At 50.8% G+C, this 13,633-nt stretch overlaps 1 protein-coding gene across 2 annotated transcripts; it reads left to right on the plus strand.

The window, feature by feature from the left end:
• The first annotated feature begins 2,773 nt into the window (after positions 1–2,773).
• TTLL4 (tubulin tyrosine ligase like 4) lies at positions 2,774–13,304 on the plus strand. 2 transcript variants are annotated; one of them, XM_062626797.1, is made up of 9 exons: positions 3,757–4,128; positions 4,426–4,524; positions 5,076–5,210; positions 5,936–6,073; positions 7,918–8,020; positions 8,611–8,821; positions 10,924–10,994; positions 11,535–11,617; positions 12,438–13,304. In XM_062626797.1, exons 3-9 carry the CDS (start codon positions 5,107–5,109, stop codon positions 12,577–12,579), a joined length of 852 nt encoding a protein of 283 aa, XP_062482781.1. In that variant the 5' UTR covers positions 3,757–4,128; positions 4,426–4,524; positions 5,076–5,106; the 3' UTR covers positions 12,580–13,304. The 2 variants fall into 2 exon arrangements, with proteins under 2 accessions (XP_062482782.1, XP_062482781.1); XM_062626798.1 differs by lacking the exons at positions 3,757–4,128; positions 4,426–4,524 and adding an exon at positions 2,774–2,895.
• Positions 13,305–13,633: the final 329 nt, after the last annotated feature.

A 13,633-nucleotide genomic window follows, 5' to 3' on the forward strand; every position in this document is an offset into this window, starting at 1 on the left:
AGGGCCAGTGCCCCCTATGCCAGCATAGCCAGAGGGTCTGGCAGAGAGGGCTGTATCACAAAGGGTTGGCTGGTAGCTTGGGCAACACACAAGGGACAAGAGGTTTGATATCCATCACACATACATGTTTGTTTTGTGATGCTCTGAACTGCTCAGCCTTGAGGCAGCATCGATGTTTGGAAGTTAGCAGCCTCCAGCCCTGTATCTGTCCTGCCGCAGAGTCTGTCTGTCCCCAGAGCTTGTGTTGTGTAGGCAGGACTCTGACATACAGTTTAGAAACAAGTGGGAAGGTGCCGGGGTGGAGAATGCTGCCAGAAGAAACTCAAAGGCTGAGGCTTAGTGCCCTGCAGCTGCTTAGACAATCAGAAGAGACAAGGAACCTGCTGCTGGCTCTGTAGCTTTTGTGGGTCATCGTGTGGGATTTTGTCCCTGCAGGGCCTCAGAAGCGCATGGCTCCTATCTTGGTGCAATCCTGGGAGGGAAGCAAAGGACGTTACCCTGCACTGTGTTCAGAAAGGATATATCCTCCAGGCAGGGAGCAGCAAGGGGTGGGCAGGAAGGTGGGAAGCAGTGAGATCTCACAGCATCTGGTTTCTTTTCCAGTTAAATCACTTCCCTGGCTCATTTCAAATTGGGAGAAAGGACCGTCTGTGGCGCAACCTGTTGAAAATGCAGACTCGCTGTGGGAAGAAGGAGTTTAACTTTTTCCCCCAGTCCTTCATCCTGCCTCAGGACATCAAATTACTCAAGAAAGCATGGGAGGAAGGAGCTAGCCACCAGAAATGGATTGTGAAACCAGTAAGTGCAAAGCAGAGCTCAGTCCTCTGTCCCATTGTAGCTGCAGGGAGATTCGATCCCTTCTTAATTCTGTTTCGCAGCCAGCATCAGCAAGAGGCATCGGTATCCAAGTCATCCATAAATGGAGCCAGCTCCCCAAAAGGAGACCACTGCTGGTACAGAGGTGAGTGAGGGAAAGCAAGGTTAACACACAGCCTGGGACCTCCTCGTGTTCAGTCTCTCTGGCAGGGTTTGGGCTGCTGCCACAATGTGGCAGAGTAGAAACACTTGATTTACATCTGGAAGCTTCCCATCTGCCTGGGTGTGATGCTGCAGCTGGGCTTACCAGAGAGAGGCTGTCTCTGTGAAGATTTTTGAGGTCTTGTTTACAAACTTGGCTCCTGAGGCTTTCTGGAGCTTTTGTCTGGCAGTTGGTCAGCTTCAGCTCTGCTGTGATCCTGCTCACGCTGCTTTGTAATCTGGGGTTTGGCATCTTTGGAGGCAAACAGACCTTATCCAGTGCCCACAAGCACAGTGGGAAGAGAAGTCCCAGGGAAGAGGTGGCAATTGTCAAAGATCTCTTACCCAAGTTAGAATGCGTCAGTAAGAGCCTCTGTGTATGTGGATGTCGGCCAGAGGATTTTCTAGAAATAACAGGATTTCTGGTATCTCCTCCCTCTTCTGCAGAAAAATGGAATAGCCTATCTTGATTTGAGGCTGCTTTCTGGGAAGGATCTTATGAGGGCAAGAAAACTGCCCAGTGTTTGACAGACAGGGAACTGCTGTGTTGGCTTGTCTGTTCTTCCTGATTGCTTCTGTGCAAAGTGATGAGCTTTCCTATGGAAAATCTTGAACTTGTGGGCTGAAGAATCAAATTATTTGGATAAAAATTTCCAACTGTTTCTGCTTGTTGAACCAAACCATCTGTGGCCCACTGCATCTAAGACTGCATGTCTTAAATGTTCCTGAATACTGTGATCAGTCTGGTGGGTGTGGAAAAGCTACTGTGTCTTACAGCCAGGAAAATATCTTCAAAATGGAACTGAGCAGAAGGGAATATTGTATGGGGGAGCTTTTTTTCTCTCTCATTTTCACCGTGATGCACTTAGAAATGTTCTGCAAAAGGGCTTCTGCATTAATCCCTGTTTTTCCAAGCCTTCTGAAATGGGGCTTGGAGATATTCCTGCACGTGGAACTTATAACTCTCCCCTGGTGCTTGCTTCCCTCTGCAGATACCTGCACAAACCCTACCTCATTGGCGGGAAGAAGTTTGACCTGAGGATCTACGTTTACGTCACTTGCTATGATCCCCTCAGGGTCTACCTGTTCAAGGATGGATTGGTTCGCTTTGCTAGCTGCAAGTAGGTTGCGTGGGAGAACAGTGCTGGGGGGCTGCCTCAGAGCAGCATGTGTGGCTGTGGTACCCACCTTGGCTGGGGCAGGAGGGAGTCATCCCATGTAGGGTGATGCTTAAAGCTGTAGCTTGCTTGCTTAAGAAGCAGTCTGCAAATACATGGGGTCACTGCAGGTGAGCATTGAAAAGGCATGTGAAAGGATGCTTCATTTATCCACCTTTCCTAAGGCAAGATCAGCTGAGTATAAAGCAGTTCTTGCAATATGCTGTCTGTGTTTCATACTCCATAAGAGCTGGTGTACCAGAAACTGAGATGTTTCTTCCACTTTTAACTACATTGCCTCGGGCTGCTGCAGTTCTGTCATTGATTTTGCTCACTGAGGCGCTGATCTTTTTTAAGGACATGCTGTGAGGGTGGGATTGCATCCCACTGTCCCAAGGCAGTCTGCTCTGTCTCATGTGTTGACCCGTCAGCCCTGGGCCCAGGGGCCGGATTGCTCCAGGCAGCCTGGGAAAGGGAGGCAGCAGAGCTGGTGGGTGGCCAAGGGTGGTCTGAGATGAGAAGAGTTTCTGACTGCCCCATGGGCTTGAAGGCAGACAGTTCAAGCTTAGATTACTTGTGCTTCTGTTGCTTCCTTCAGGTATTCCTCCTCGATTAAGAGCCTCAGCAACAAGTTTGTGCACTTGACCAACTACAGTGTGAACAAGAAGAACACGGAGTACAAGTCCAACTCGGATGAGACTGCTTGTCAGGGACACAAGTGGTAGGTGCTGCTTTTAGGGCACAGGGCAGCAATTTCTATTCCCTGTTAAGTCAGCCTTTTTTCAGTATTCTTACCTGAAAAGTGAAGGTGCTTCCTGCACTCTGTGCTCCTGCCTGGGGAAACTGGAAGAGCAGTGATTTTAGCATGGGTTAGTGTCAGTGAAATCTGAATGTTCTCCCTGGCTTGTGACTCGTCCTGTCTGCTGCTGCTTGGGCTGTGGTGGTCGTTCATCCTGCCTGTTTCTGTGCTGTTCCCTGCTTCCAACTCTGCTCTCATCTGTGCTCATTCATCCGCTTGCCATACTGCAAGGGTGATCTGATGTGGTTAAAGCAGAATCTGATTTTTTGCTGTTAGAATTCAAGTGGGTAATTGTGATACTTAAACTGGCTAGAAGGCAGCTTCTGCCCATCTCATTCTTGACTTCCCTGCGGAGGCAGAGAAAAGGACCATCCTGGTGCAAAACTGTAATAATTTATGTGCTACTCAGGGGGAATAGGAACAGCAGTGCCATTTCTAGGCATCTGGGAGAAGGGCTGCAGCCTGGCAGCAGTTCCTGTTCCTTGCTGTCCCATGGGGGACTGATCCAAGGCCCCAGGCACTTGTCTCTGATTCCACAGTGGTGTTTGAAATCTTTTAAAAATAGTGCAGGATAGAGTTCTCGATTCATGGGCCTGGGCAGGGCTACTTCAGTTCAGAGGGAACTGAAGAAGTTTGATTGTTGTGGTAGGATTGCTTTCTCAGGCCTGGACCTCCTGTTCAGTGATCTGTTCGTCCACTGAGACTTTGAGAAGAGGCTGATGTCCCCCAGCAGTTGAAATCCCATGGGGGTGGGATTGTGTGGGGTTTTGGTACTGCCATACAAGTCAAAGCTGGTTGTTTCCACATTAAAGATGAGAGTAGCTGTAATATACTCCATCTCGTATGCAGGAAGCATGACCTTTGGATTCCTGGCCATTAGCCACATGGTCTCACTTGAGCAACATCTGAGCATCCTTGGCTCAGTGTCAGGGTAGTTTGAAGCACTTGGTGTGGTGTGGGAAACTTCTATAAAAGCAGAGATGCTCCTCCCTACCATCTTGTTTTCAGCACATTCAGAAATGTTTCTCCACCCCTAAAGCCTCAGTGAAATGGCTTTAGCTAAAACAGAGGGGTCTTGCTGGATTCCTGCTTAGCTGCTTTGCAGTGCTGTGGGGGAAAGCTTGCAGGAAGGGGAGGCTTGCTGAGGACAAGAAGGTGGGGTAAAGAAAAGATCTGGTCCTGATTTACCTTGGTCATGTGCTAACTTGGGACCTATTACTCCAGTGCTGGGACAAGTCTGTGACACATTTATGTTCCTGGTAGCTTGGGCCTGCAAGACCAGGAATGAAGCTGGGCAGGTCAGCAATGAAAAGCTAAGGGGTTGAGGATGGCAGAAGGACGGCTGTGCCAGGGAAGAGTTTTGTTAAGATTCCCCTCTGCTGCTTTCACTCCCCTGGCAGGGCTGGGAAGCAATGGACTACAGAGTTCCTTTCTTTACTTTCTCTCTCCCAGGGCACTCAAAGCTCTCTGGAGTTACCTGAACCAAAAGGGAGTTAATAGTGAGGCCATCTGGGAGAAGATTAAGGACATCGTTATCAAAACCATCATTGCGTGAGTCCTGGCACTCCTTGCTCTGTGCCTGGCTGTGTTGTGCACCCTGATCTCTCTGGCTCCCCAGTCCCCTCTCAGCCCAGTCCTTTTAATCTAAATGCTGCCGCTGCTGTTGGTTTCAGTATTTCTCTCTGAATCTTTCCTTTCGTTCTGTTACTTGCACTCATGCTGCAGTAACTGCACTGGGTAAATAGACCTTATATTTCCTGGGTCCCGGGGGGGAGGCCAGAAGGGTGGGGTGTACCCAGCATTGCCCAGCTTGCCACCCACTCCCCTGCTTGGCCAGGGTGCCTGAGAAGAAAGGTCCTCTGGTGCAGGATGGATTTTGTGTTGAGAAGCAGATCCTGCCTGGTAGAGCAGGGCTGCTCAGGATGCAGCGCAGGTTCCATATGCAGTGCAGCAGCAGCTCACAGGCCTTCACTGGTGTCTCAGCCCACCCGCTTCTGCAGCATGCGTCTGCATAAGCTTTTGGAACTGGCAGTGTGTGCTGTGAACAGGCAGAGCTCTGCTGTCTGACTGTTGGAAATAAGAATTTTTTCCTTGGCTTGCAGATCTGAGCCCTATGTGAACAGCCTGGTGAAGATGTACGTGCGACGCCCATATTGTTGCCATGAGCTGTTTGGGTTTGATATCATGCTGGATGAAAATCTCAAGCCCTGGATCTTAGAGGTCAACATTTCCCCAAGGTAAAGCAGATTCTGAGCCATAGCAGAGTGAATAATGTCCTTTCTTTTACCATACAGTGAATTTGGCTCATGATGTCTCCTGCACCCTGTGCTAAAACACTGTGGGCTTTGAAGTCTTCCTCTCCAGATTGCAGGAATCAAAGTCCTCCCTGTTTGTGAGAGCAGCATGCATCTGCATCTCAGAATGCTTCTCTGGGCATGCTCCAGCTAGAGCCAGGGAAGAGTACATTAAAAAAGGAAGACCAAGGAGGGATGTGTAATGTAGGGAGCAGGTGATGGCAGAGATTTCTTTGCGTGGGTAGATGTGATCAGCAGCTCCACTGCCTCGTGCACCGCTTCTTGCTTGCTGACTGTACCCAGCTGCGTGGTGTCAGCTGCACAGGCACGGCTGGGAGCTGCACTGTACCCGAGCATGGCCTCTCCTGCCTGTGAGATGGATGAGGATGAGCTGCTCACAGAGTCATGGTCCCACACAGGGCTCTAGGGATGTATTTGCTTGTTTCCAGCAAATCTGGGAAGAGGCAGAGAAATTAACTGTTTCTGGTGGGGAGCCCCCATTCGAAGGGCTGTTGTCAGGACTTTTCTATCAGTGTCTCATGTCTGTCTGTGATGAGGCAAACGACAGACTGGGTTTTGTACCCCGGTTGGTATTAAACCAGGGTGTGTTCTTGGGGCTGTGAGGCTTGGTACCTCCATTCTAGCACTGTGATGCTTCTTCCCCACAGCCTTCACACCAACTCCCCGCTGGATGTGAGCATCAAGGGCCAGATGATCCGGGACCTCCTCAACCTTGCTGGCTTTGTTCTTCCCAGCGCAGACAGCGTGGCCCCAAGGCCACAGGCAAGAAGTGGTTCTACCTCCAGGTCAGCCCCCTTCTCTGTCAGTGGCAGGCTTTTTTTCTTGGAGGATTTAATGTAGGGGCTGCTTGCAGCGCAGCAAATGCTTATTTTTATGCTATTGAGAGCCTGTGCTTGCTGGTCCTTCAAATATGGGCCTGAGGGCCTTGCATGATTGCCTGAGTGTTTGGTTCCTGCGGTCTCTGCAAGGCAGAAGGATTTATGACCTCTCTGCTGGTCCATAATTGGAAGTGAAGCCAGTGTAATTTGTGCTTTCTCTGAGATTAGTTGAGTTGTGCTTTCTTCTCCTTCTTCCTGCCATAACTAGTGTGATGCTCAGCTGCACTGCTTCAGCTTTTGCTTGGAGGTTTGGTTGGCTGTGTTGAGGCTGGATCTGCTTACCTTCTGCTCCAGGGCTGATGTGCTTTTGCCTTAAGCTAGAGGAGCACCTGTTATTTTGCAGAGTCTGAAGTGATCTGTTCCTTAGGCAGGACTGCAGGCGTCAGAGGCTGTAGACCTATGGGTAAGAGTGTGCATTGTCTTACCTGGTAGCTAACATGACTGTTTCTTGCATAAGGCTAATTCCCAGGCATGTGTCCACCTAGGCCCATGCTCCTTCTGTGTTTCACCACAGCTTGGGCTTACACTGGTTTCAAACTTGACTGAGGGGGAAACCAATCCTGTTCCCTGCAGCAGAGTGGCTATTGGCCGTAAGTAACTGGAGGAGCAGCCTGCTGGCATGAGCACCAGCACACGGTGCTGTATGGGCATGCTGAAAGGTGGGACTCTTGCCCTCTGCCTGCCTGGTGCCTTCAGCAAAGCCTAAGGCTTGGAGCATGGCCTGTTCCAGGCGGGAATCTCTCGCCAGTTTATCTGCAGTGCGTTGATCACACACTGCTTCCCAGCTTGCAGTGGAGGTGCTGAAGGGAAGGTGTTTTCAGAGGGACCTGCAGGGATTAAGCAGTTCCTTAACATAGTTCAGATGATGCATTACCAGAGCTCCTGCATCCTGCATTAAGTTTGCTTAATCACATCTTCTGCCCTGGGAAGGATATTAAGGTTTTTTTTTTATTTCATATAGGCATCATTCCAGCAGATCTGTATATTTCCTGAGCACCACAGAGCACAGCCTCGAGGCTTTGCTCTCCTCATTTGAATCCACACACAACTAATTATTTTTGCATCAGCAGCATAAATTAACCATGTTGATATAGGGTTAAAAGGTGTTGGACAAGTATCTCCCAGGCTCTAATATCCTCAAGTGGTTCAGTTGGGTGCTTAGAATAGTTTAGATGGTTGCTAGCCAGATCGTACAAAAGGCCAGGATTTCCCATGGCATGTGGAGCTGGAGCTGAATTTGGGTCTTGAGTGTTCTTGAATGTTGCAGGAGGAAGTTTTGGATCTATGAGTTCTCTCTTGCCTTGTGCAATACCAAGTGCTCATACCTATGGTTATAGTTAGGAAACTGCATTCCAAGCAGGATGTAAACATGAGGTCCCATGAGATCCCACTGTGACCCAATTCACAAGTGCTGTGAATTGGGTCACGGTGTGTCTTTTGCCTTCTTGCACCATGTGTGGGTGTGATGAGATGCTTGACCTTTGAACAGAGGAATGTTGAAATGCCTTAGTGGGAAACTGGCAGGGCCCTCCCAGTTCCCCTCTCCACATCATTCCTGGGTCCTGTGTTGATGCACAAGGCTGTGAGTACATCGCTAATCTTGGAATGAGTGAAATCCTTAGAGAAAGGATTCTCCGTGGCATCTTCCTGAGGGTGTCACTGCTCTCACAGAAGTTGCTGGGAACAGCTCTGCCATGGCAGGATTTTGTCTTCTGCACTTAAATGCTTTGCTGCCTCTTTTGTATCCTCAGTATGGGCAGTGCTTTGAAGGAGAAGCCCAAGCCAGTGTCTGAGCATTTCATAGCTGAGAAGATGAAGAAGGTCTATTACTTGATGCAGAAGATACCTGACCAGGTATAACAGTCTCCTCTGATACTTGTGCCATCTTGTCAAGCCACCATCCCAGCCAGCCCTTGTCTCTCTCCAGATTGTGCCCCTCTGTGGGGACAGCCACACAATGGGGAGCACTTGGACTCCAGTGGGTTACAAGATAGCTGGTCAGAAATAAATTGGGTTTGCTTAAGCCACTGCTGCACTGGCTCATCTTTACATTAAAATAGGCATGTACTGAGAAGCACGTTACCCGCCAGTCCCCAGACTAGGTCTGAGCATTGGCCTGATCCTCCTGTGTCTCTGCACAGCTCTTGTAGCCTTTGCCTGCTGACCCCATGTAGGTTATCAAGGACACTTGCTTTGTGTGCCACCCAACAGTATCTGTAAGACAGGTTGGGCTGCAGAACTGGGGACCTCCTCAGCTCCATCAGTGTTGCTGTCACCACTGAGCCTAGATTTTCTCCATTTTCTGTGTGTCCCAGATATCCGAGACAGATGGAGACCTCTGCCTGAGGGACTCTGAGGAGTGAGGAGGGGAGAAGGGAAGCCAACAAAACGTATTTTTGCTTCTTCCTGGCTTTTCCCTGACCCTGGATTACTCTTGTCTTCAGGATTTTTATTCTTCTGTCTTGGACATCCTGACCCCAGATGATGTTCGCATCCTTGTGGAGACAGAGGACGAATATTCCCGGTGTGGGCAGTTCGAGCGGGTGTTCCCCACCCACATCTCCATGCGGTACCTGCACTTCTTCGAGCAGCCTCGTTACTTCAACATCCTGGTGACCCAGTGGGAGCTCAAATACTACTTGAATAAACACAAAGGTAACTGCATCTGAGAGCCTGGCACAGGCACTTGAGTCAGGCAGGCTGCCTGCCGGCAGTCGTGGGAGAGTTGTAAGCTACACATGTTGAGGGGGAGCTGCCTGCTTGCACGCTAGCCATAGGAAATGTGTTACCCTCCCAGACTGCTTCAGATATCACAAAAAGCTTATTCTGAGTTAATCAGAGGTGCTGACTGCTCTGGTAAGGTAAATGCAGGACTTCTAGGTGCCCTGAGGCTGAAGGAGGGTGGGATTATGCCTTCAACCTGGATAGCTCAGGCCTCTTATTCTCTTCATCTGCCCTTTTCTGAGGAAGAAACAGCTGGAGTCACTGGGCTTTGCTCATTACAGGTGATCTGTGAAGGAAAACTTTGGCCTATTCCCTGGTCTCCTGCTGCTTTCTAATCAATGAAAAACTGTCAGTGTGAACACAGAGGAATTTTTCCTAAACACTAGAAATCTAGCTATCATTTCCATCTTTCCAGGACTCAACTCTGTATTTTAATAAAACCCCATTCTTTAATGAAGCATAGGTGGGCTGGACCAGTACCTTCTCACCCAGGGCTGTCTCTGTCAGGGCAGAAGTAGAGGCTCATGGCTCTCCATTTAGCATTTGATCTGGCTGGAGAGGCTTCTGCAGGAGCTGGCAGAGAAGAAAAAATATGCTTTTATTACTTTTCACTGGTGTTAAAGCAAATATCAAAGGGGTCAGTAACAGTCTTTCACAGGGAGATAGTAACCTCATAGTCCTCTCCAGCTGTGCTGTCAGCATGTGTCATCCTTTGCCTCGGTAATACCTTTGCTGGATGCCCTGCTGTCAGCTGAAGGAAAGATCCTGTCATCGTCTGCACTGAAGTGCTGCCCTGAACCTTGCCACTCAGGCCAGTGCTCCATCTTCCCCAAAGCAGCCCAGGGAGCAGATGTGCTCTATCCCCTCGTTGTTCTTCGTGTTTGAGGAAAACCCAGCCTCCCCCTTGCCCATTCCCATTCATATATGTTCCTTGTAGCCCTCCTGCCTCCCCGGTCAGCAAGGTGCAAAGCCCGGGCTGGTGCAGAGAGCCAGAGCATAGCTGCTGAGCTGCCCTGCTCCCCATAGACCCAAACACGTGGGGTTTTCTTCCAAGGTTCTGGGGCTTGCTGAAAGGTCACTGAAGAGGAGAGTCTGGACAGCAAGGATTCATCCTATAGCCAGGGCTAGTATCATATAGCAAATCACAGTAACCCCAGCTGGACAGCATCAAGTTCCTGGCCATTAGCTCTGCTGGTTCTTAAATCTCAAGGCCCCTTAGCTTGTGTTATGGCTCTAAAGCTCTTAAAAAATCAAACAGGAAGGGAGCAATCTGGGCTTTCACAGTATTTCTGGGTTAGCAGAAAGCAGGGAGCTTGATTGAGGTAAGGATGGCCATGAGGAGGCTTTGGAGGAAGTGGAGCCTGTTCAGTGCAGTTGGACACATGGCTCTGCTTGCTCTTGAGCAGCGTGTCTTCTGTGCAGCTGGAGGAATGATCCTTTCCAGTCACATCTGTGCTGAGCTCTGTCTGTGCCAGCCTTGCGCTCTGTCAGGGATGGAGATCATGTCAAGCTCCAGATGGATCCATGCAAGGTGGAGATGATGTGCTGGGGTGCTGCAGAGTGCTGTGCAAGGAGAAGGTTGCCTGAGCTGCTCTCCTCTGGGAAAGGGGCTGGTGACAGCAAAGCTGCTCTACATTTGTACGATAGGAACTTTCACGGGTGCAGCCCAAATCAGATGCTGCCGTTGGCAGGCACCGGGCTCAGGGGGACAGCCCAGTCTGGTCTCATTTGGCAAATCCTGTGTTGCCCCAGTTTCCCTGCTTGGCTGAGCCTGCTGCACAGTGTGTGTGGTTCCCTGGGAGGGAGGCAGCACTGCGGCAGCACACATGCTGCTGCTCGCTCGTACAAAGGGTGAACACCCTTGATTTACCCCGTGTTTGCTGGGCTCAGGCACGTGGTCAAGTAGTTGTGGCTTAACATGTACTGCTTGGGCAGTTCACTCCGTGCAGCATATTTGTGTCCCCTGATCAGGGAAGGCTTAACTCTCTGTGAACTTGGTCATTCATTCTCACTTCTTTTCTGTCACTCCCCAGGTCTGGAGCTACTGAAGAACTGGTGTGTCAAAGGGTACCACACTGGGGCAGGGACGGATTTAGCCCAGATGGTGCGTATGGCTGTGGATGAGCTAGGGAGAGGTGGTGGTTTGCCTGGGTAGAGTTGGGCAGAGCACCTGCTTTTTCTACCTCCTGCCCTACCCGTTTGCCCTCTTAAGGCCTCCAGGAGTCTGGAAACTCACATGTTTCCCTATCTCCCACCAAAGTGGAGTCCACCAAGAGTATCAGATCTTGAAGTATTTTGCATCTGAATATCCTTGGGTGTGTTAGGCACAGCCCTACATATTTGGCAACTGGCCTGCCCTTTATTCCCCTCCTTGAGGGAGCCATCTCTGTCTGTCACTCCTGTGCCTTACAGCAAGCTGATCCAGTGAAAGAAACCCACTCTTTTGACCTCGAGATGCTCTGCTCCCACTTACAACAGAGGGATTCATCAAGCAGAGAGCAAAGACTGCTCTGTTTGCTATTCTGGGAACAGTGTGGTAGCAGTGACAATGCACAGCAGAGTGAGGCTGAAGCACACTAGAGCAGAGCACAGCAGACTGCCACAACTGAAATAGCCATTTGATTGTCTTTCTCTCCTCCTGCAGTGGTCACTGCCAAAGTCTTTCTTCCTCCAGAAGAGCAATGTTCAATCAAATGGCTTCAGCAAACTGGAACTGGGCAATCTGGGGTGAGTTTGCAGTGGCTGTGACGTGCATGATACTCAGTGTGGTTTTAGGATTGGTGTCTTGAGAGAGACGTGGCAGCAGGGAAAGCAGCTTTGTTTAAGGGGAGAGGAGTAGGTTGGCTTACAGGCTCTGCAGCCAGTCTCTGCTCCCTGGGGAGCCAACTGGTGGGGCTGGAATGATGTCTATGTGACTGGACATGTCTCTTCAGCACTGTGCACCCAGCTTGGGTGGGAGTGAGGCCCAGAACAGCCAGGAGTGGGTGATGTTTGGGATTGTCATGGTCAGGACATGCTGAAAAGATGTCCCCCAGAGGTACCTGCACCATTTCTGTGGGCTCTGATGTGGCCAGTGGTGAGCAGAGGCTCTCTGCTTCAGTGTGGGGCTGGAGGAGCAGTGAGGCCTCCGGGTCTGCCACACTCTGCCAGCTTCCCTGGGCAAAGCTGGGCTGAAAAATGGGTGCTGCTGGCCCTGAGAGCTTCCTGCAGAAAGGTGGACTGGGGTTCCTTTGGGTGAGCCAAAGTGGAGGGCAGGCCCACACCCCTGGTCTCTGGTATTAGGGGGAATGGCATTCTTGCTGCTGTGCCCAGGCCAGGATGGAGTTGGGTTTTTGTGCAGGCAGGGAGATCAAGCTGTGACTCTGAAGTCCCATCAGTGCCTGGGATGTCCATTGGGGTGAGTAGTGCTGCCTGGGATAGGAGATGGAGTAAGAGAGCCTGGCAGCCCTGTCTGTGTATAATGATACTGTAGATGAATGTTGCACCATGGCCCTTTTGATCCTTTCTCACTGTCCCTAAGCAGCACAGGGTCTCCTTTCTCCTGCAGCATGCTCCTGTCTTCAGCTGGTGAGGGCCTCAAGAGATGCCTGGAGCCCAGCTCTGCTCAGAAATTACCTCTCAACAAGTGCAGTGGTGGAGCCAACCAGAAACCTGCTGGCTGCCTTTCTGACACCACCTTGGTGATGTGACCAGGCAGTTGCGGTCCCTCCCTGGGACACCTTAACCTACCTCAAAGGAAGAGACAGAAGCTGGCTCCAGAGAGCAAGGACTGTGGGAGCCACCTGCACTGCACACTTGCTTGTGGGGCTGTTTTTAGAGAGGGATGTTCTACTGAGTAATGAAGAGACTGGTGTGACTTCCATTGTTAAAAAAAGTAGCAAAGCTGGGCACTTGAGCTTTGTCTGGCCTTTTTCCTAGGCTGCTCTTAAAGCCTGACATGGTGGTTTCTTTGCTGCATAGTAGCTGGCTGAGCTTGGAGTCAGCCTGGCCTTCCCATTCCTGACCAGCATGGGCTGAGCCCTTGTTTGCCTGTGTCTCCATGAGCTGTGGGTTGCTGAGTCTGCACCTGCCCCACTTCAGCTCATCCCCTGGAGAAGTCCCCAGCCACTCCCTACTCTGCTCCTCTGGAAGAAGCAGGGTCTTTAAAATGACCCATTTCATCCTTTCTCAACACCTGCACCAACATCCTCCCTGCTGCTCCCTGCCAAGCCCTGGGACCTGGGTGGAGCTTGGGTCATGCACATCAGAGAGACCATGGGTACCAGCTGTGGGGTTTGTTGTGGGGACAGTAGGGCTGCTAGCTCTCCCCGGTGGCCTGCAGCATCCGTGTGGGGACTGCAGGCTGGTGCTCTTCTTCTGGGCTCTGCTATTTTCCCTTTGTTTCTTAAGGATTTTTATTAAAGTTTAGCACTCAGCTGCTCTCCTGGCCTCCATCTGCCCCCATCAGGGCCTCCCTGACACTTCTGGATCTGTAGAGCAGCTTGGCTCTCCCCCCTCTTCAGCAGGCTCTGGTGCAGGCAGGGTTTGTGCCACCACCCCACCGTTCTGTATCCTTCCCTGAGCTCGGGGTCGTTCTTGCTGCCCTATGGCTGCATGGGGGAGCAGTTCCCAGCATAGCTGGGATCTGTCTTACGTCCTGGGCCTCTCCTGCAGGTCACTGACCAGCGGGGACAGAGCAGCCCAGCCCTGCAGCAGGGGAAGGAAGAGTTGTGTTCCCCTGAGCTGTCTGTTGCTGTTTTCAGG

Source organism: Pezoporus occidentalis, unplaced genomic scaffold, assembly GCF_034315485.1.
Source record: "Pezoporus occidentalis ecotype Australia unplaced genomic scaffold, CSIRO_AGI_Poc_V1 ctg298, whole genome shotgun sequence".
Classification (NCBI taxonomy): domain Eukaryota; kingdom Metazoa; phylum Chordata; class Aves; order Psittaciformes; family Psittacidae; genus Pezoporus; species Pezoporus occidentalis.